The 19,333-nt window shown below is 39.9% G+C and overlaps 1 protein-coding gene and 1 non-coding gene across 2 annotated transcripts in view; both read left to right on the forward strand.

The window, feature by feature from the left end:
* LRP2 (LDL receptor related protein 2) overlaps positions 1-19,333 on the forward strand; it is a 196,075-nt gene that overhangs the window by 113,264 nt on the left and 63,478 nt on the right. The window contains exons 35-46 of the mRNA XM_037044526.1: positions 346-523; positions 1,858-2,071; positions 3,176-3,415; positions 4,831-5,019; positions 6,995-7,915; positions 8,032-8,197; positions 8,523-8,681; positions 9,943-10,232; positions 11,297-11,500; positions 12,402-12,644; positions 15,625-15,750; positions 17,125-17,244. Coding sequence (XP_036900421.1) covers positions 346-523; positions 1,858-2,071; positions 3,176-3,415; positions 4,831-5,019; positions 6,995-7,915; positions 8,032-8,197; positions 8,523-8,681; positions 9,943-10,232; positions 11,297-11,500; positions 12,402-12,644; positions 15,625-15,750; positions 17,125-17,244 — 3,050 coding nt within the window. The remainder of the gene's footprint in view (positions 1-345; positions 524-1,857; positions 2,072-3,175; positions 3,416-4,830; positions 5,020-6,994; positions 7,916-8,031; positions 8,198-8,522; positions 8,682-9,942; positions 10,233-11,296; positions 11,501-12,401; positions 12,645-15,624; positions 15,751-17,124; positions 17,245-19,333) is intronic.
* On the forward strand, positions 10,377-10,480 carry LOC118986067 (small nucleolar RNA U13). The gene has a single exon (XR_005066297.1). It is a non-coding gene; the product is annotated as a small nucleolar RNA U13 (small nucleolar RNA).

Consider the following 19,333-nt stretch of genomic DNA (forward strand, 5'->3'; position numbering starts at 1 on the left):
TTTTTTGAAAGGCATTGACTGTTGATGTAGGTTCCTCCTTAGTCACAAGCTTTCCACCTGCTAGTTGGAGCTAAAGGATCACCCACCAATGGTAGATGATCCTCTGCTGGTTTAGATACCATTGAAAATGACCTCTACCCCAATAATAACTAGGAAATATATAGACATTGATACTGGTTAAATACTAAATTTTGTACTTAAAAAAATATTGATGGGTCATACTTTCTCTATTGAATTGTGTGTATCTTGAGGACATGGAATGCACATTATCATTTGAATATTTAAGGGATGCCATTTACCCTAATCTACCTTCGGTTTCATTGACTTAGTGTTTTTCGTTCACAGGAAACTGTACTGGTCGGACCAGGGAACTGACAGTGGGATTCCTGCCAAGATTGCCAGTGCTAACATGGATGGCACATCTCTGAAGACCCTCTTCACCGGAGACCTCGAACACCTGGAGTTTCTCACTCTTGATATTGAGGATCAGAAGCTCTACTGGGCAGTCACCAGCAGGGGAGTGGTATGAGCACCCTTTCAGTCTGTTGGTCTTCATTGCTGAGCCTGCGTGGCCCATCTGGATTGTCCCCAGTTGTCTGGGATGTGTGCAGTGATGAGAAAGCTCTTGTCACATGCTGTGATTTCTGCATACAACTCAGCATGACCCACACAGTATTCACAATCTCCCTCCCTTCCTCTTTCTACCGCTCTGCCCTCCTGGGTCTGTGAGTTTGTTAGAGGTATAACTCTCCATCTTTTCTCCTAGGCTAGAAGCCTCCTATTTCTCCTTGGCTCTGATAACCACCATGTCCTTACTTAATCATCACAAAATCCTTGTTCTCGTTCCTCAGGTCCAGCCCTCTTTTGCCACCTCCACCCTTCTGAACCACTTCTCTCTAGCCTTGACTAGACCATGGCCCTCATTACTGGACCTGCTTTTGTGATGGAGACATGTTGTCTTCATAAAACCCACAACCAATAGGTTTGAACACTGCTCAGCCTCGAACCCTGGCCTAAAGGAGTAGCTCCATGCATTTCAGCTGAGCTCGGTCAGCTGTAATCTGCTCTAGATAAATCCCTCAGCAGCTGCCCTCCAACCTTATCTCCTGGAACTTCTGTCAGTTTCTAAGGCACAGCCTGTGCTTGAAGCTGCTGGATTCCCTTGCCCATTGAGGCAGGGGGCCAGACCCTATTTGTCTCTCTTGCCAGTGCTCGGCTCAGATCCTGGCACAGAGGAGGCACTTGAGAAGAATTTATGGAATGGAATCAGACCAGCTATCTACATTCGTTTTTTTTCCAGAAGCAGGCCACTTGCCATTGCCCAATAGGAGCTTCATTCTTGTGTGCTCCTTTCAAGTTCACCAAGTTGTTTTGACTAAGGCTTGCTGCCTGTTCTGCTATACCAGCGCTGCCCTTTGCCCCACCAGCCTTACTGTCTTCTGTGATTGTACGGAGCCTGTTTCCGATCCCACTGCAGAAACTGTTGATGATGTTAAAGGCAGGGTCAGTCAACTCCTGTGTAAGGGTCCACAGTTGGACATATTTAAGGAGACATTAATTCTGTATCTTTGACTAGAATATCACATGCAGAGATGAAATAGGGTTAGTCCCCATTTCTTCACCATGCCACCTGAGACAGTTCAGTGACTTACCTGAACTCCAGCTTCATTATCAATGAAATGGACACGATGACATTGCCTGATGTACTGCTCAGTGTAGTTGTGATTATCAAATCAGAAAATAGATATGAAAAATCTCTGTGAAGGATGGAGGGCTGTGTAAATGTGAGGTCTATAGTTTTAAATATTTCTCTCATTTCACTGTGAACCAGTCAGTAACAAAATTCTGATCTTTTAGATCGAAAGAGGAAATGTGGATGGCACAAATCGGATGGTCCTGGTAAACTATCTTTCCCACCCCTGGGGAATTGCTGTCTACGGTTCCTTCCTCTACTATACTGATGAGCATTATGAGGTCATTGAAAGAGTTGACAAGGCCACTGGGGCCAACAAAGTAGTCTTGCGAGATAATACTCCAAATCTAAGGGGACTCCGAGTTTACCATAAACACAGTAAGTATTTGTCACCGAAACATATACTATCATGGGTGTACAATATGTATTCACATCTATACACTTAGATATAAACACATGCTCTCACACAGACCTATGCACATACGTATGCATGCAAATTGAAATTATTCAAAGTGTTTTAAAAATGATGACCATGTCTTAAGCATAGCTAAGTGTCTGAGACTGATCTGGCATCTGAAAGGCCAGACTGACTTCAGAGCAAGCTTATTCCCGTCTGCTCTCTTCACCTTAAACTTTGCTTTGCTTTGCTTCATGGTGCTCTCTGACGTAGCTAGTGGTCTATTGCCTGAATTTTCTAATTAGCTGGAATGGAACCTCTGTCAGGACAGTCATCTTGTCAGTCTTGTTTCTCACTCTCTTCCCAGTAACTACAGAGGTTGTGGCACCTTGCTCAGTAAATATTAACTGGATGATTGCTGGGAGAATGAATCAGGATAGAATTTTTAATCTTAAAAGGAATATTATTAGCTGTTGCCTTTTTTATTTTCAGAAAGAATCTTATTGTTTTGCCCCCTTTAAATTAGCATTACGATCTAGAGATTATTTTTATAGTTCTGACCTAGTTTATCGCTTTTACTCTCTAATCAAAGATTATCAAACAGTTTGTTTGCTGTTCTATATCCTCAGCTGTCACTGGTCTTTATTTCTATTGCATGTGAATAGAAAAGTTTTAAATACTCTTATTTAATATATTTTTTAACGAATGCCTACCATATTGTTGATCATGTCTTTAAATTGATGTAATTTTAAATGCCGGTACATAGGCCAAGAGGGCAAAAAAATTAGGATTTGTATACTTACTTCCCTAATTCTTACATGATTTGTGGTAGAAATACAATTGGTTCTCCATTGTATTGGTTCTCCATTCTCTATTGTACAATAGCTGTGGTCCTGTTTTCGTACCTTTAGATCTTAGTTGTATAAGCTTTAGTCTTTCAAGTATTGTTTTTAGGTTGTTAACTCAGATACTATATTTTGTTATTAATTTTATAATGATAATTTGCTGATTCAATTTTAAAAGTTTGAGATGGAAAGGCAAGTAGGTAGGGTCAAAAGTTACAAACTAATTTTGATTTCATTTAGACTCTGCTGAATCCTCAAATGGCTGCAGCAACAATGTGAATGCCTGTCAGCACATTTGCCTGCCTGTACCAGGAGGACTGTTCTCGTGCGCCTGTGCCACTGGATTTAAGCTCAATCCTGATGGTCGGACCTGCTCTCCATATAGCTCTTTCATTGTGGTTTCGATGCTGTCTGCAATCAGAGGCTTTAGCCTGGAATTGTCGGATCATTCGGAAGCCATGGTGCCAGTGGCAGGCAAAGGTACGCCCCTCCACTCTAAGCAAGGTTTGACTCCATCCGGTGCCAAGTTGCAATCCTTGGTGCTGTAAAGCATTTCTCTGCATTTGAATTCAGCACATACTGAGGCTTGTCTTTCTCTAGATGAACTGATTCAGCCTCGAGTGGTTCTCAGACTCTAGTGTGCATCAGAATTGAAGCGCTTTTAAAACACAGACCTGGGTCCTATCTGCAGATTTTCTGGTTTAGTAGTCTGGGGTGGGGCTAGAGAATTGGCATTCCTAACAAGTTCCCAGGGCATGTTGCTGTTGCTGGTCTACAGACCACAGTGAGGAGCTCAGGCCTGTAGCAACATCGAACGAGAGCGAAAGAAATATCGAGAGTTGGTGGTCAGAAGAACCATTCCCTATTTCTGAAATGGAAATAGTAGGGTAGAGAGTCTACTACTATTTAGGATAGTAATGAAATAGTCCCCAATCTGATTTACTAATATGTATTTGATGAGTCAAAATAAATGAACTGGCATTATTAGTTTCTCCTTAATAACTATATTTTTGCATCACTTTAGGCTTACATGTTATGAATGCATAAAATGATCACTTGCTTTCTAGATGGACCAAGAGGTTTCTAGGCGTATTTATATGATCACAATAGGAACTAAGTTTTCAGTAGCATCAGAAGGAGTATGCCACAGGCTAATGATAGAGACGAAAGGCAGGAAGGGAATTAAAAAGGATGAAAGGGAGAAAGGGTTGGGAGAAATGATCTGAAAAGACAGAAAAGCATATAGTGAGAGGTGTCAGTGTTCCAGCACCACACATGCTCCTGCTTGATGACCCTGTTCAAATGTACTCATGACATAGCGCTGTTTTTTCATATCTAAAAAGGTGTGCATCTAAATTAGCATCTTGTAAAGATATTGTAAAATTCATAATTTTTTCCACCCAACTTTAAAAATATATATTTTTGAATATATATAAAATTGATTTTGTATAAATCAATCAATTTATTGATTATACTATTATAGTTGACCCAATTTTTCCCCATTGCCTCCCTCTGCCCAGTACCCCTCTTCCCTCCAGCAATCGCCCCCTTACTTCATGTCCATAGGTTATACTTGTAAGTTCTTTGACTTCTACATTTCCTATGCTAGTCTTAACTTTTCCCTGTCTATGTGTAGCTACCAATTATGCTTCTTAATACCTGCACCATTTTCCCCATTCTCCCTCTTACCCGCCCAGCTGAGCCAGTGCTTCTTATTGTGCAAAAGGTGGGAAACCAAGATCTGGGTGGTAGGTGCACTCTTTGCAACCAGGAAACAAATACTTTTATTTTGCAATGGGGCATAGTCAGAGCACGGGTTGGAAAGGAGGGCAGACACTTAAAAATTCCAGTTCCAGTTACCGCCTTGTTTAATAATCTTTTCTTAAACATTCCAGGACGAAATGCACTGCATGTGGATGTTGATGTATATTCTGGCTTTATTTATTGGTGTGATTTTAGCATCTCTGAGAAATCTTATAATGCGATCCGTAGAATCAAACCAGATGGGTCTGGTTTTACAAACATTGTCACACATGGGATAGGAGAAAATGGAGTGCGGGGTATTGCAGTGGACTGGGTAGCAGGTAGGTAAGCTGCCTAATGATGTCATTATTTCTTTGGTCTGTTTGTATCTCTATCATCTTATTTTATGCTAGAAAATTTAGTCTAACATTGTATATGCTAAGATCTGTATTTCTGATCTGAAAATATAATGTAAACCATGAAATGGCAAGGGTTTATTTTGAAGCCCCCCAATTTTAATTGCCCAACTCTTACTTGCTTTGTCTTGTTAATTTATAAAGCCCTTTTAATTGAGTCCTTCCTTTCTTGTAGTTCTGTTACAATGCCTGACTCAATATGACATTAACTTAGTTGTGTTGGTTCATGTACTTAATTTTGAAATACCGCTCATTTTTAATGATACACTGAGCATCAAATGCATTATGATTTTTAGAATATAATACCGTTCTATAAAAATTGTTATCACTGAGTGTTATCCAGCTTGGTGAGTAGACATCACATAGAAATATTAAAATGTATTAGAAAAGCCCAGGTAATATAATATGAAGTTATTGCAAGTAGTAAATATGGTAGTGTGGTTAGATAAGACTTTAATTGGTCTCCTAAATCTCATTCCTGATCATGAATTTACTATGTTATTACTGAGGGTAGAGTTAAAGCAGGGTCAGTAGCCTGTGTTCTGTGGGCCAAAGGCAGCACACTGCCTATTGCATTTAAGTCGAGTTTCACTGGAATGAAGCTATGCCCACTTGTTTTATGTACTGTCTACGGCTGTTTTTATGTTACAGTGGCAGAGATGAATACTTGTGAAAAAAACCTCATGCTCTGTAAAGCCGAAAATATTTACAATGAACAAGCCTTTTTAGAAAAAGTNATATTAAAATGTATTAGAAAAGCCCAGGTAATATAATACGAAGTTATTGCAAGTAGTAAATATGGTAGTGTGTTTAGATAAGACTTTAATTGGTCTCCTAAATCTCATTCCTGATCATGAATTTACTATGTTATTACTGAGGGTAGAGTTAAAGCAGGGTCAGTAGCCTGTGTTCCGTGGGCCAAAGGCAGCACACTGCCTATTGCATTTAAGTCGAGTTTCACTGGAACGAAGCTATGCCCACTTGTTTTATGTACTGTCTATGGCTGCTTTTATTTACAGTGGCAGAGATGAATACTTGTGAAAAAAACCTCATGCTCTGTAAAGCCCAAAATATTTACAATGAACAAGCCTTTTTAGAAAAAGTTTACCAACCCTGCATTAAAGGATTGGAATACACTTATAGTCCAATTAGAAATAGGTAATGAAAAGCATAGATTAGTAACAGTTGCATACTGGCTTGATTTCTTTAGAGCAGGTTTGAGTCAGGTACAGGAATGAAGTAGGTGTGTTTTGGTAGATAGTTTAGCAACAGACTTTCGACTACATGGAATCAATGTGGGATTGCTCTTTGTTATACTACCTTCACAGAATGGTCTTTTTCCCCCTTGCCTTGTTTCATAATGCTCAAAGGCAAACACAGTTTTGTTTGGGTGGCTTTAGAAGGTCTGTGGAATGACTACATCTATACTGGTTAAGAAGACTAGGACAAAATCTCATATTAGCACAAAGAGGACTGATGACATCAGTCAACGACCTGAGATCCTGGTCCCTCTTTGCTCCTTCTCTTCATGTTGGAGTAGAAGTCATACCATGATGATGCTTATTAAGAGTCTTTGAAAATGCAAGTGTTCAACATTCAGGTAGAAAAGGAAGGACATCCTTGGAAAAAAACCTTTGAGTTAGAAGTGGGTTCTGACATCTGCTGAATTCTAATGTGGTTTAGAAGCTGAAGATAGGCACATTCTGTTTAAATTTGAAGAAACAATCTCTTTAGATCCCGAGTAAATATTTATTTTCCTAAGTCTAAACAGGCATTCATTATCTTGGGAAAGCAAATACATACTGAGCCAAACCTCAACCTTGCACATTTTGTTCTGATCGCCTCTTTTTTCTTCTTACTTTTCCATTTATGAGCATGCTCTTTCATTTTTTTCTTGCAGACAATCTTTATTTCATCAATGCTTTTGAGTCTGAAACACTGATAGAAGTTCTGCGGATCAATACCACCTACCGTCGTGTTCTCCTTAGAGTCAGAGTGGACATGCCCAGGGATATTGTTGTGGACCCCAAGGACAGATACCTCTTCTGGTCTGACTATGGGCAAAACCCAAAGATTGAACGTGCTTTTCTTGACTGCACCAATCGGACTGTGCTTGTGTCTGAGGGCATCGTCACACCACGGGGCTTGGCCGTGGATCACAGAAATGGCTATGTTTATTGGGTTGATGATACTTTAGATGTCATTTCAAGGATTGATATTGAAGGAAAGGAATGGAAAGTGATTCGTTACGGCAGTCGCTACCCAACTCTTTATTCCATCACTGTTTTTGGAAATTCTATCATATGGGTAGACAGAAATCTAAAAAAAATCTTCCAAGCTAGCAAGGAACCAGACAACACAGAATCGCCAGCAGTGATCAGGGACAATATCAATTGGCTAAGAGACGTGACTGTCTTTGACCAGAGTGTCCAGCCCCGGTCACCAGCTGAGGTCAACAACAACCCTTGCTTGGAAAATAATGGTGGGTGCTCTCATCTCTGCTTTGCTCTGCCTGGATTGCTCACCCCAAACTGTAGCTGTGTTTTTGGGACTCTGGACCATGACGGCAAGAGCTGTACCATTACAAAACAAAATTACCTCATCTTTGCCTTGGAGAACTCCTTGGGAAGCCTACACTTGGATCCTGAAGACCATAGCCTACCTTTCCAGGCAATAAATGTGGGAGGACATGTCATGGCCCTGGACTATGACAGCATAAATAACCGAATTTATTTCACACAAAATGTAGAAGCTAGACAGGGCCAGATTTCCTATGTCAACCTGGATACAAGGATCAGTTCTCCCACTGTCATTGTTTCAGGTAAGTGCACTCCAGGTATGGCTTACTTTGAACACAGTGGGATCAATGCGTGGATGGCCAGGTGATTCTAAAATGCATATGAGACTAACATGTGTGTGTTTGTTGGTTATGTCCAGACATAGGGACTACTGATGGCATTGCTTTTGACTGGATCAATAGAAGAATTTATTACAGTGACTACACCAACCAGACGATTAACTCCATGGCTGAGGATGGGTCTAAGCGTGCTGTGATAGCCCATGTTACAAAGCCAAGAGCAGTTGTATTAGATCCTTGTGGAGGGTATGCCATCATCTTCTTGGTTATATATCCATTTACTTATTGCTGAAAGGAGAGCGGCCTGAAGTTATTTCATGTTCATAGATGGCCGACACTTTATGGACTTGTAACACTGTACTATTGATTCAAGGGTGAGAGAGTGTGAGTGACTTGCCTTGGGAAGGAACTCATGTTGATGCTAAAAATGTTGGTAGCATACTGGGGAGTCAATGCGCTGACTCAGTAAATCCCCTTTGGGCATGGTGTATGGGTGGGAGTCATTCTTTTTTAGGGAAAGATGATGAAGTTCCTTGTGATGGATTAATTATGACTTCTCTTGAATGACTAGGTACATCTACTGGAGTTCCTGGGGTACCGATGCCAAAATTGAGAGAGCCACAGTGGGAGGAAACTTCCAGGAACCCATTGTGAACAGCAGCCTGGTCTGGCCCTCTGGGCTCACTGTGGACCACGAGGAAGACCTTCTCTATTGGGCAGATGCTAGTTTGTATGTGTCTTTGGTCAGTCATGTGGGTACAGATAAGAAGAGATCTTTCCATTTATGAAGAAGAGAGATTTGCATACTGGAGTGAACATATAGAATGCCAAATAGATAAAATGTAGAATCACAGGTTTAGGATCTATATCCTAGCGTGGTAGATGTACCTGTGAAAGTTGATGTATGTTATGAGATTGAATAATTAGGAACTAAAAGGCATCTAAAGATGCATTACTAGATGAATTAAATGTCAGCTATAATTATAAATGTAATCACTCAATCTGTAATCTGCAGCCGTGGTGCCCCAACCTTTTTGGTACCAGGGATTGCCTCAAGGGAGGCAGTTTTTCCACAGGGGGCAGGGACGAGGGGAACGGGAGGTGGAGCTCACTCACCCACGACTCGCCTCCTGCTCTGCTGCCTGGTTGCTGACAGGCCAGGGCAGGTACCAGTCTCCTGCCCGGGGACTGGGGACCCCTGATTTACAGGACTCATGTAACTACCATAAAATATGAATGACTTCGAAATACGCACTGATACTAAGTTTTCTCTGGGCTTTGGTGTTTAGTGTCTTATGAAAATGTTTTCCTCTAGTCTTGACTTTGGTTATCTTCTCAAATAGATCCTTCTTGAAGCAGCTTTTTCTCCGACAATTTCATAATGTTTTTCTTAGATACTTTTGTCAACTTTAATTTTATATGTAACTTCTCCAAGTACCCCTGAAATTACTCACATTTCCATCATCCTAATGGATTAATTGAAGGGATGAGATAATTTTGTTTATTGTGGCTGGTATCTACATGTCAGGAATCTTAATATTTCTTGATTATTTTATGTTTTGGGGCCTGCAACACTGAGTATCTAACAACTTGGTCTTTTCTTCATTTTTCTCATTTAAAGCAAAATACCTCAAGGTAAATGACAAATTGAAAAATTCATTAAGGGAGTTGGAAGGGAACTATAATTAACATTTTATTGTAATGTTTCATAATAGTCTCATGTTACTAATGTTCCCATTACTAATAATCCTTTTTATAGGATTATTTGTAGATTATATAAATATTTGGAAATCAATGATTTGTATGGGCCACTGTTTGATAAGGAAATTAAGACCTCTCATTACCAGCAGAAACACGTCTTGTTTGTGCATACTCCCCTTGAAGAGAAAGTTGAGGGCTTGGGTAAAGCAACGGTTCGGCCCAGGCATCGTGCTGCCCATTGCGGAACTTACTCTTTGTGGATTCCAGCATTTTTTTAAACTTTGTTTCAGGCGCAAAATTGAACGCAGCACTCTAAGGGGCACGGAGCGTGAGGTCATCGTCAGCACAATCTTTCGTCCTTTTGGCTTGACCGTCAATGGCCAGTATATTTACTGGACTGAGTGGTTCACAAAAAAAATTTACCGAGCCAACAGATACGACGGGTCGGGCCAGACTGCCATGACCACGAGTTTTCCATCCCGGCTAATGAGCATCCGCGTTGTTGTGAGGGACCACCCGCAGCAGTGCAGCAATCCTTGCGACCAGTTTAACGGGGGCTGCAGCCACATCTGCGCGCCAGGTAAGGCATTGCCTGTGAAGATAGAGTCATGGAGAGACATAATAATGATGACAATTGAGGGATGACTGGGGAATGTTCAGCTCTAGTGGGAGAATAAAATTCAAATTCTTGATTTGAGGGTAATTCAAAAAATTGATTTGGGAGATCCTTTTGTAGTTTGTAAATGCGATGACTGCGTGTTCACGCTCTTGTGTGAGATGTGCCTCCCCCAAGCCTTTTCACAGCTCTGACACATTACCTGTCTGATGTGGGAAAAAGTAGATTTGGGAGTTTCTATGTTGAGAGGGAACCTTCGATATTTTTTTTCTGTTTGATATGAAGATTTCTTATGAAAGCACTTTTAATACAAGCTTGATGGAAGTAGAAAGATGGGGATTTGAGATTTAATTCTTTTTTTAAAGAAAAAGATTCTGTTTTAATTCTGTTTTTTAAAGATTTTATTTATTTATCTTTAGAGGGGAAGGGAAGGAGAGAGGGAGAGAAATATCAATGTATGGTTGCCTCTGCCAGGGACACACAGTGTATTGTGTGTCCCCTGCCAGGAATTGGCCTGCAACCCAGGCATGTGCCCTGACTGGGAATCGAACCGCAATCATCTGGTTCGCAGGCCCGTGCTCAATCCACTGAGCTACACCAGCCAGGGCTTGAGATTTAGTTCTTTCACTTAGGAGGTATTATCTGTAGTTGGAAATATTTCTAATGATATGATGTGTAATATGTCCTTCTAGGGTTTTATTGAGAACAACAGATTCATAGGAAGATGTGCCTTTTAATACCATTGCTTTGCAGATTTTGCTGAGAAGGCAGATTCATTGTAATTGTTTCCGTGTAGATGAGGAGTTGTTTACAGATTGGGGTGAATTAGCCATATTTGCTAATTGGTGGTAGTTCTTCTTGATGAAAAAATGAGTCAGAATATCATTGAAAGGTTGATGGGAGCCATTTCCATGGCTTGTCTTATAGCACATTTAATTTAGAAGCTGTCACCAAGAGCTATTGTGGGGGGGAAATATGAGTGTTTGCTACACAGACCTTTGGCTTTTTCTGGGCCTACTTTTCTTCAGGTCCAAATGGTGCCGAGTGCCAGTGCCCACAGGAGGGCCGCTGGTACCTGGCCAACAACAACAAGCACTGCATTGTGGACAATGGTATACGGTGTGTTGGTTCCAATTTCACCTGCCTCAATGGGCGCTGCATCTCGGAGCAGTGGAAGTGTGACAACAGAAATGACTGTGGTGACAACAGTGATGAGCTGGAAAGTGTTTGTGGTGAGTTGGATTCTTGGAAGTTTTGCTGGCACCAAGGTTGCCTTTATGCACGTGTTTGCTTGGTGCAGAACGCTGCTATGTGGGACTAGGTACTCAGTCTGTGCCAAAGCACCCCATTAGAGCTGGGAAGCATGTACTCTGAGAAGCCAGACCGCGTTTGGGCTAAACCACGTATAAGCTGATGTATATGCCATGGACCAGCTTCAATAGGAAGCCCCTCTGTGGTGGTAAAAGCAAAAGTGCTGGGCTAAAATCCTGGCTATGCTGTTTACACTATCTGCATAGCCCTGGGAGAGTTACTCAAGCTCTCTGAGCCTCAGACATCTCATCTGTGAAATGGAGCCATTACTAGGATTCTTGTGAGGCACAAGAGAAACAATATAAAAACCACAGCAGAAGGCCTGATGCATGTTAAACATGACTTATCATGGAACTAAAGACTCCAATAGGTGATTGTTATCATTTTATTAATTGAGGTAGCAGAAAGATAATTAATTCAGTAATTTTATTGAAATCACTCCCAGTATTCAGCTTGCACCTGAATGGAGTAAAACACAGGAGGAGACTGTCTTAGGAAGTTCTGAAGTTAGTTGCCTTTCTGTGTTAGACTCTGCGAAGAAACTGCGTTCACATGCTTCCTGGTGACTGAGGTGATAGAGAAACAGAGTGACTTCACCATTTGCTTAAAATACTTCAGTTGCTAAAAAAAAAAAAAGTATACATCGTATTTTGCTTAATCTGACTAATTTAAAGTGTTATCTCAATTTGCATGCTGTCCATTTTGCAGCCGTTTCTGCCTTGGAAGTTAGACTCTAAGTGTCTGTTCTATTTGGTTGTATCTTTTGAGAAATGAAGATGATGCTTAAATCAAGAGGTTTCTCTGATGTTTTTCCCCCCTTAGCGTTTCACACCTGCAGTTCAACAGCCTTCACCTGTGGCAATGGGCGATGTGTCCCGTATCGTTACCGCTGTGACCACCAGAATGACTGTGGTGACAACAGTGATGAGGAAGGGTGCCAGTTCATTGAGTGCGATGCCACCACGGAATTTACTTGCAATAATAAAAGGTGTATATCTCTCGACTTGGTCTGCAATGGTGTAAATAACTGCCATGACAACAATACTTCAGATGAGAGAAATTGCCGTAAGTTCATCTTAAGTACTTGTCGTTGCTTTGGGGTCTGACGTCTTGGATTGTGGGCTTTCTGAAAAACAACGGACTCAGTATTCATCCACAACATAAATTTCATTTAATATATTCTACTAACTGATTTTTAAAAGCAACTCTACTTAACATTTGAATTATTTGCCTAAATTTATGGACCCATAAAACCGTGGACTATTTTAACCTTAAATATTTTATCCTTAATTTATATATCTGCCAGATGAAAAGTTCACTTGGCAAAATTCCCGATTGTTTTAAAGCTTTACCAATAGTTACTGAGAAAAAAATTATTGCACAAATGTGTTGTGGTTAATGTTTGTTGTGTAAAAACTGTATAGTGTGGTGTTAATGAAAATGATTTATCTTTTTAGTTTTTCTGGTACAATGTTTTATAATTTATTAATTTTTCTGAAATGTCTGGGATTTGCACTTTAGCATCTTGTGAAAACAAAAGAGCAGAGTGTAAGTCCAAATATATTTTCGTTTTAGATATATCTACAAGCTCTGCTGCTTTTGTAAGTAGAGTTGCATAAAATATTATTTGGATGTGCTTTTAAAAATAACCTTTTTCATGGAAAATTTTAAATATACACCAAAGCAAGAAGAATAGCATCAGATACCCATCACCCAGCTTCCATATTTATCACCAAATGGCCAATCTGTCTCTATCTCCTTCAGCCTTTTTCTGAGTATTTTAAGGTATGCGTATTATTGATAAAGACATTTTGAAAAACAACTACCATGCCATTGTAATGCCTAGCAAAATCAACAGTACTTAATGTATACCAGTACTGAGTCCATAGTCAAATCTTCTCACTTATCTGAAATGTCTTTTTACAGTTGCTATATTCAAAATAAGATTCCAGCAAGGTCTACATATTGATATTGATCGTTATAAATCTTTGTTGTTTTTTATGCCACAATGGTTCCCACTTAAAAAAAAAAGCCATTGATTTGTCTTGTGGAATGTCCCATATTCTGAATTTGACTAATTGCAAATTAGTCTCTTACTTCTTGCTAACTGGAATTCAGACCTAGAGATCTGAATACATTAAGTTCAATTCTTTGGGTAGAATACTACACAGGTGAAAATGAATATTCCTCTTGCATCTCATCACGAGGCACATAGTGCTTGGTTGTTCTGCTTTACATGATGATAAAATTAATTAATGGATTTAGAAGTCAGCCTGAATCTTCCCTTAGGAAGTTCCCATCGACCATTTACCCAGTAGTTTAGACATCAATGGATGGTTGTTCCATAAACCCATCATTACAAAATAGGCATTTAAAAATTCTATTATTCCCTCCACACTTATTAGCTGAAGATCCATGAGGAAGAAACTCCCCTTGTCAACTACTGTGTCACCCTGACTTACAAGTCTGCAGGGTGAATGCTGGGTTGTTTCCCTGTGCATGTCAGCTCCCAGGGAACTGAGTTGGTGAGCCACGGGCATGACGTTTTTTTGTTTTTAGTGTTATATTAAACTCATTGATTTTTATATAATTTATGAGTTTTAATGCTCTGAAGTAATCTATTCTTCTCAGTGTTCAGTTTTCCTAGCTCAGGCCAGCAGGAGCCCTGCTAAGTCCGCTCGCTGCTTTGCTATTTTGACATGGCCTAGTCAGTCCTCCATAGCTTAGCCCTGTACGTGCCTGTCTCAGACCTGGAAGTGACCTCTAATGCAAGGAGGCTTAGTTCCTTTGTGGTATGTAAAACGGCCATGGTCTGGGAGTACCTCACTCCTATTTGGCTTCCATTGCTTCTAGGCCTTTTCACTGGACCAAGGTAGGAAGTACTTATTTTAGGGAAAAAGTAAATTCATATCAGTATTTTCCCTTTTAATTTAAAATTATAGGTGTTTCACTTAGATTTTATAATCACATCTCTTCCTTCTCTAAGCTGAAAATCTTGATTTCTAATGCATTAGTATAAAGGCTTATTTGCTTTATTCTAAAATAATTTCAAATGCCCACACAAACTATACCAATAAGTCTACTAAGTATAATTTAAGACTTGAGGTCCTACATATCCTCAGATTATATCCTTCTAGGGGTATATATAATCCCTAGATTTTGAAACCAGTTCAAAATCTTGGTTTCAAAGATATTTGAATCTTTTTCTCCGTATGGGTTGGCTGTCAACTTGATTCACCATTAACTTTGTTTGTTAACTATTTCCAAATTTAGGAATTGCTTTTCTTTTTTTCCATTTTTATTTTGTTTTTATTTATTCACAGGAATGTACATGGTTTTAAAGTCAAAATTACTTGACTAGGTGTAGTAACAGAAGTCTTGCATCCCTGTCCTCATTGTGTCCTGTCCCCTCCGTACTGAATCTATCCATTGGGGCGACACTTTTCATTACTTTTTATTGTTGTTAATATAAGCATATCTGTCTCCCTGTCTTTACACACACACACACACACACACACACACACACACTATTGTTTTTCTTACACAAAAGATAGTCTGCTGTTTCGCATTGTGCTTTCTTACTGCTAATAGGTCCTAGAGATCAAATCATCATTCCTTACAGATAGAGAGAGATCTTCTTTATTTCTTCTTATAGCTACACATTGCCCCATTGTGTGGATATGCCATAGTTTATGTAGAGTTGGGGGTTTTTGTGTAACTCTAATTATTTAGAGTTTTATGTAACTCTACTTACAAAAGAGTCCCAAGAGTTGGGCCTCTTGTTGATGCTATTAAATAATGAAGATGATTTAAACTACAAAGCAAGCCTCCCCACCTCCCCATGCAGTTTCAGCTGGAAACACCTCTTTTTACTCTAGAATCTGTGGTGTAACTTAGATGTAATGGATCGTGCCTCTGTGATAGCTTTGAAAATGACTCCCCTCTGGTGGCTGGAATTCCACACTAGACCCGTCACTGTGGGCTTTCTTGATGGTATATACGTGGTGGATATATTGCAAATGTGTGTCTGGTTGTCTTTTTCAAGCTGATCGCACTTGCCAGTCTGGATTCACGAAGTGTCACTCTACAAATATTTGTATTCTGCGTTCTTACTTGTGTGATGGAGACAATGACTGTGGAGATATGAGTGATGAAAACCCCACTTTTTGCGGTAATATGAGCCTGCTTCTCTTTCTGTGGTTCCAGGGATGCACATCTTCAGCTAATGCAAAGATATATGGCCTGGGATTTTGGGCAAACTTTAATTTGTCATTCTGACTGCCATTGTAAGGAGCTGCAGTAGGCATTACTTTAGGGTGTAATAGGAGGGGCATAAGAAGCCCCTTCTCTCTGTTCCCTGGCTGGAGGCCCGTCTCCAAGAATTTCCTCTAGAGACCTGCTCTGGTGTGTGACCTCCCTCAGCCGCACAGCCATTTCTGCTGGGGTTGAAGGCCTTTTGTCTTCAGGAACTCCAGGCAAAACTTGCACATTACACCCTTGCATTTATTTTTAATATGATTGTAGCAACCATTAGTAACTGAAAAATTTTTTTCTAATTTTAAGTATGTTTAAATTTCAGAAACCCTCATTTCATATTTAGCAATTTGGTTCAATTAAACAATTTCTTATATTTGTGGTTCAAATTAAAAGGCCTTCCTTAAGCTTGATAACTTTGAGAGAATTAGTGTAAATAGATACATGATTTAAGAGTTTGTTTGTCACCAAGCCAGACTACAGTTCAAGAGTAAGAGTCAGTTGTAGTAACAACCACAAGAAGACGCAGAATTCAGATGCAGCCATCAGCTAGGGACGTACAAATTGGAGCTACTACTGACATTTCAGGAACTCTGCTTCCATAGCAGTGCTTTTTCCCCTGGCAAATTATCAGATATCATGGGCCAAAGCTAGGGAGCCTTATAGACCAGAAGAATGGTAAGGCTTGATTCTGGCTTGTAACCACATAACAATGTGGAAAATACATTTGACCAGAGCTACCTAAGGTTACTTGAGAAAAGAACCAGTGTTTAAACATAGGAGGAATCATTTTACTCAAATAAAAGCCACATATAACAAGGATGAACAAGAGCAGAACTTTGCTAAAGCCTCTAGAATCATGGTCTAACATAACTAAAGGTTGTGTGTGACGTGAGCTCAGATATGGTCAGATTGCTGTTTTTGCTTTTAATTATTATTTCAATAGAATTTATTTAATTTTATGTTATAACAGAGAAGCAAGTCCTTTATGTATCAAAAGGACAGTTCTTTGGTGTTTCTAACACATACAATTTATTTTGGAATTTATCAAATCTAGGAAAGAATATCTCGGAAAGTTGGGGCAGTATTGTTTGCTTTCACTCTCCCTCATATTCCTTCCTCTTTATGGAAAGGGAATATGCAAAATTCCATTTTTCTGAAAGACCATGCCTTGGTCTTCCTTTCTTGGCAACTGCTTGTTCAGTTCAGAGATACAGGCAGATTGTGAAGACTGGTGGGAACACACGGGAGTTTTGCTCATGGGTTTTATCATCTTTCCCTCTTCCGACAGCCGTGCACACGTGCAGCAGCAATGAGTTCCACTGCACCTCTGGACCCTGTATTCCTAGCCATTGGTACTGTGATCAAGAAAGAGATTGTCTTGATGGCTCTGATGAACCTGCTACTTGTGGTAAGAGAGCGAGCAAGCATGGAAAGCATTACAGTGCAGCTAGAGAAATGCTTCCAGCTCCTCCAGACACAGAGGACAGTCACAGCTGCTGAAGGTTTGCACTCCCTGCTGCTGCTCTCTGCTGCGGTGCTGCAACCTCTCAGCAGGCAGTCATTAAGAACATGTTCGTGCAGGGCAGGGGGTGTGGGCTGCTAGCAGGATATGGAGGTTGCTGACTGATGCTGATGCAATGAGATTATTTTTATTTTGGTGATGCATCTAATATGGTGCCTGGCTTGTAGAACTCGACTAATTATGGTTGGCTTTGAATTGGCTGAATTCTGACCCACAAGACTGTGGGAGGATACAGACGGTAGGCTCATCACAGACATGAGCCTGGGGCATGTTATGGGCACATATCCTCTTCGTCTTCTGCCTGTTTGCCACCATTTGCTGTCTCATGTCTGAGCTTTCCAAGAAGTTCTGAGGATGCTTTTGTATTCCTGGAGTTGTTTGTGCTTATTTGTCTATTTGGAGGCTGCTGTTTACATTCGCAAAGTCTAATCTATATCCATGCACATTTTTTACATAATTATAAAAATACAGAGATAAAATATTTTACATTGATTTTGATATTGCTGTATAGTAGTCGGCAAACGGTGGCAACGGGCCAACTTCCTGTCTTTAAAAAAAGTTTTATTATTGTAGAATGTGGTCAAACATTCCATTATTTTGTCTGTAATAGCTTAGGTGCTGCAATGGCAATGTCAAGTGGGTGAGACAAAGAACATGTGACCTCTAAGCCTGAAATATTTGTGGGCTGATTAAGAGAGAGTTTGCTGACCCTTGTGGTAGTGTCTTTACACCCCTTTTTAATAGCCCCATGATATTCCACTGATTCTCATTGAGTCGATTGCCTCTATTTTGAGCATTTAGATTGCTTCTATTTTTCCTTTATTATAAATATCACTGCAGTAGTGCCATCGTATATAAACCTTTTTATTTTGTGGTGGTTTTCTTTGGACCATTTGCATAATTTGAATTCAGAGGATTTTCTATTCCTCTTTTCTCTCAGGTTTAAATTCAGTGACTAATAGTTGGAGAGTAATTATTTGGAGCCTTTGCCAAGTTATTTCCCCCACCCCCAACATGGAAAGTTTTGTAGAGAACAAACGGCACATAGTGTTTTGAGGATTCATAAGTGGAGTAACATGAGTAGAATAGTATTATAAATTGGTTTAAATATATGAACTACTGGTTAAAATATGTGGAGGATAAGTAGTCTCCATATCTATAGGAACCAAGGTCACAGAGATAGCTATGTGAAGATAAATACAGAATCTATATATCAATACCTTCCCACAACAGGCAGTGATATTATTTTAAAGAAATAATAAGATGTATACAAAAGAGTAAAATTCCCATTTCTTCACCCTTCTTTAAAACTCTCGCTCCCCAGAGATAATCACAATTAAGGGGGAGTGTCTTCTTACATTTATCTACACACCCTGATAAGTAGGTTTTAAAACACAAATGAGATCTTACTATATATACATTTTCTGCCACTTGCCCCCACTTTTTTTTTTAGCTGAACAGCATGTCGACATGTGAGCAAATACCGATCCACCTCATTTCTTTGCACTGCTGAATGTTACTCTACAATAGGGACGCACCATGTGTTTTTACCCATTTCCTCACGGATGGACATTTAGGTTATTTCCATTTTTCTCCCTTTGAAAAATAATGCTGGGATGAACATTGTGGGAGAGGAAGGAATTTTCCTCTCTCTTTACAGGTTCTTTTGGCTGGTGTAATGATCAAATGTACATAATGCAGGTTATTAACTGAAAATAACCAGACTTAATTACATGCTTACATATGGGCATCCCATATGCAGGAAAGAGTCAGATACTCCACACACGTGAGAGGTTCAGAGACAGAAAGCTGAACTGAGATGTGTAAGGCATTCTGAGCTAAGGATGGGAGGTAAATTTTCTCGGGGATCGAGAAGGAGGAAGCTCATTTGCAGGATGATAAGAAGAACAGATATTTGGGAATTAGAAGTTTTACTCTGCCTCATTGATAGGTCACAAAATGTTATTTCTGGTGA

The sequence above is a fragment of the Sturnira hondurensis genome, unplaced genomic scaffold, assembly GCF_014824575.4.
Source record: "Sturnira hondurensis isolate 20B ecotype Veracruz unplaced genomic scaffold, ASM1482457v3 Scaffold0004136, whole genome shotgun sequence".
Lineage (NCBI taxonomy): Eukaryota > Metazoa > Chordata > Mammalia > Chiroptera > Phyllostomidae > Sturnira > Sturnira hondurensis.